Source organism: Merops nubicus, unplaced genomic scaffold, assembly GCF_000691845.1.
Source record: "Merops nubicus isolate BGI_N331 unplaced genomic scaffold, ASM69184v1 scaffold30056, whole genome shotgun sequence".
Lineage (NCBI taxonomy): Eukaryota > Metazoa > Chordata > Aves > Coraciiformes > Meropidae > Merops > Merops nubicus.
The window spans coordinates 6,803-9,305 of record NW_008613478.1 but is presented as its reverse complement, the minus strand read 5'-3'; the positions used below and the strand labels follow the sequence as shown (position 1 = coordinate 9,305).

General features: G+C 61.2%; 1 protein-coding gene across 1 annotated transcript; it reads right to left on the bottom strand.

Annotated features, from left to right (window-relative positions):
* Nucleotides 1-6: 6 nt before the first annotated feature.
* Nucleotides 7-2,314, bottom strand: SHANK3 (SH3 and multiple ankyrin repeat domains 3; the record flags this gene model as incomplete). The annotated part of the gene is made up of 1 exon (XM_008941924.1): nucleotides 7-2,314. A coding segment is annotated over one exon (2,308 nt), but the record flags the coding sequence as incomplete, so codon positions are not given.
* Nucleotides 2,315-2,503: the final 189 nt, after the last annotated feature.

The following is a 2,503-nucleotide window of genomic DNA, read 5'->3' as shown; positions in this document are numbered from 1 at the left end:
ACCGGCGACTTCTTCCCCGGGTCCAGCGTGGCCCCGGCCGGTTCCTCCCCCAGGGATCGCGTGTCCTTGTTCAGCTGCTGTAGTCGGGAACTTAGCTCGCTGATCACAGTTGGCTTGTCATCGTCAGCCCCATGGATGGGCCTGCTCTCCATGGGGTCCCCCCATAGCTTGGACCTTCTCTGAAAGAGGTAGCGTGGCCGGCCAATGCTGGCTGACGCCAGAGTGGCCGCATGTTGCTGGGAGATGAGCTCGCTGTCCGAAGACTGCTTCAAAAGTGGGTCCCTGAAAGTAACTGGCCCCTTGCTGAGCTGGGACTTGAGTTTTGGCTTTGGAGGCACTGGTGGCTTCTCGAGTATAAAAGTTTGTCCATCCGCAAAGGAAGTGTATGTGTCAGTGGGCTCCCCGCTTTCTGAGGACAACGTAGACATGCTGGAGACCGTAGAGATGGTGCTTGTGGTCTCCAGGTGATGGTCACTTGAACTTCTGGTGTCCACCTCTTCCACTCCTGAGTCTGCAGCAGACTCCGGGGCTACGGGGGCATCAGAGGGCTTCCCTGAGGGTGTTCCGCCAGTGGTAGAAGGTGCTACTGCTGCCGCTGGTATGGGTGGCGTGCTGGGCGTAGCCAGGTGGCTGACCGGCGTGCCAGGGGTGGTGACCAGGACCCCGTTCGCAAACTCATCTGGTGGAGGCACCAGCCCGATCTTGGCCAGCTCCTCCCTGGTCTCTTCGTCGCTCGAGGACAGCTGGGCCGGCGGGAGGGTGACCGTGTAGGGCTCCACTTCCTCCTCCGAGCTCCCTTGCCCCAGCGTCTTGTCGGAGGCCGGACTGACCGGAGGCTTTCCCACGGGACTGGGCTGGGGCTCTGCTTTGGGGGACTCGGCCGGCTCCGTGCATGCTTCAGGGACAGCTGGCTTCTCCTCCTTGATCTCAAGTCCTATCTCGTCTTGGCCGTTACTTGTGGCGTGAACCATGATGAGGCCAGCGGTCTTCTGCTGCGATGTATCCACTATGCTAATGATCATGGACTTCTTGTCCTCTTGCTTCTTCTCCTCCTTCCCGGGTGTCTCTGCTCGTGCCTCGGGCTCTTTCCTCAGTGTGGATGGAGTCCCCCACGGGCTCTTCGCGGGGGCCAAAGTCCCAGAGTCCGTCCCGATCGTCCCTTTGCCTCCAGGCGAGTACGCAGGGGACACCAGGCTCTCCAGCTCCCCCCGCTCCGGTTCTTTGGTTTGGATGTCCACGAAGAGGGGCGCCGCCCTGTCTGAGTCGGGGCTGTGGATCGGGGTGGGCGACCGGGACGGGACTTGAGTGGAGAGGGCCCGTTCCCTTGCGGCCAGCGCAAGCGCCAGGGGCGAGTTCGGATCCAGGGGCTTGCCCGTCAGCGGGTGGATGAACGTCGAGGATGAGCTGCTGATCAATGGCTTTAACGCTGAGACAGGGGAAGGCAGTAGAACATCTCGGCTTCCTAAGAGCCGCTCGTCGATAGACCTGGACTGCTGCAGGGATGGCATGTCGCTGCTGGGGGGGGTGCCCTCGATGGCCCCGACCGAGAGGAAGACTGTGGATTTCCGCCTCTCATCCAGGCGACGGTCTCGGTCCTTCATGACCCCGGCGATGGCAGTGGCGAAGGGGATGCTCGTGGCTTCCACCTGGGCGATGCCGGCGTGGTGCTGATACTCCACCCCGCTCAGGCGGTGGCTGCGGCGGGTGGGGGAGGGCTCCCTGGTGAAGCCCCCGGTGATGGCCAGCGCTGCTCTCTCCTGGGCATCCTCCACTTGTAACTGCTTGACCAGAGGACTCTTCTTCCTCTGCGGCTTGGTGGGAGCAAACAGGCTGACGTTGAACTGGCCCATGTTGGCGTAGGGGTTGTCAATCACTCTCCCCTTCCTCTTCAGCTTCTCTGGAGGGGTCGCAGACGGGCCAGGCCGGGGGATCTCTGTCGGCTCCACGGGAAGATGAGAGGAATCCTGTAGGATTATCATGGATCGGGCCCTCTTCTGCCTTTCGGGGTAAGGGATGGAAGTCCTCGCCTGATCGTACATCTCAGCTGCACTGATGACTTGCGGGAGTCCGTGGAGTTTAGCCTCCAGGCTGGGCTTAAAGCTTGACCTTATGGTGTCGTAAGCTCTTCCTGGGGGTGGAGGTGGCGAGAAGGATGGAGGGGGGCCTGTGTCGAAGTAATATGGAGAAGGAGGTGGGGGCGGGGCTGTCTGAGGTGGTGGTGGAATCCCATGTCCTTCCCTAACAGTGTCTTGCATCGATGTGCTGCGGGGAAACTTCCCATCTAGCAAAGAAGCAGCAAGTTTCTCGTCTTCGCCTGGAGAACAAGGAGCAGAGGGACGTCAGCAGGGTGTCACCAGAGGACTCGGAGCACAATGATCGCCCCACAGCAGATGTGACATCCCTCTCTTCCCCCCACCACACCCCACCTTCCTTCTGACGTGACCTTCCACTTTACCCTTAGCTTGGGGTGAGCACTGGCAGCCGGGCCCCTCACTCGTGCTCA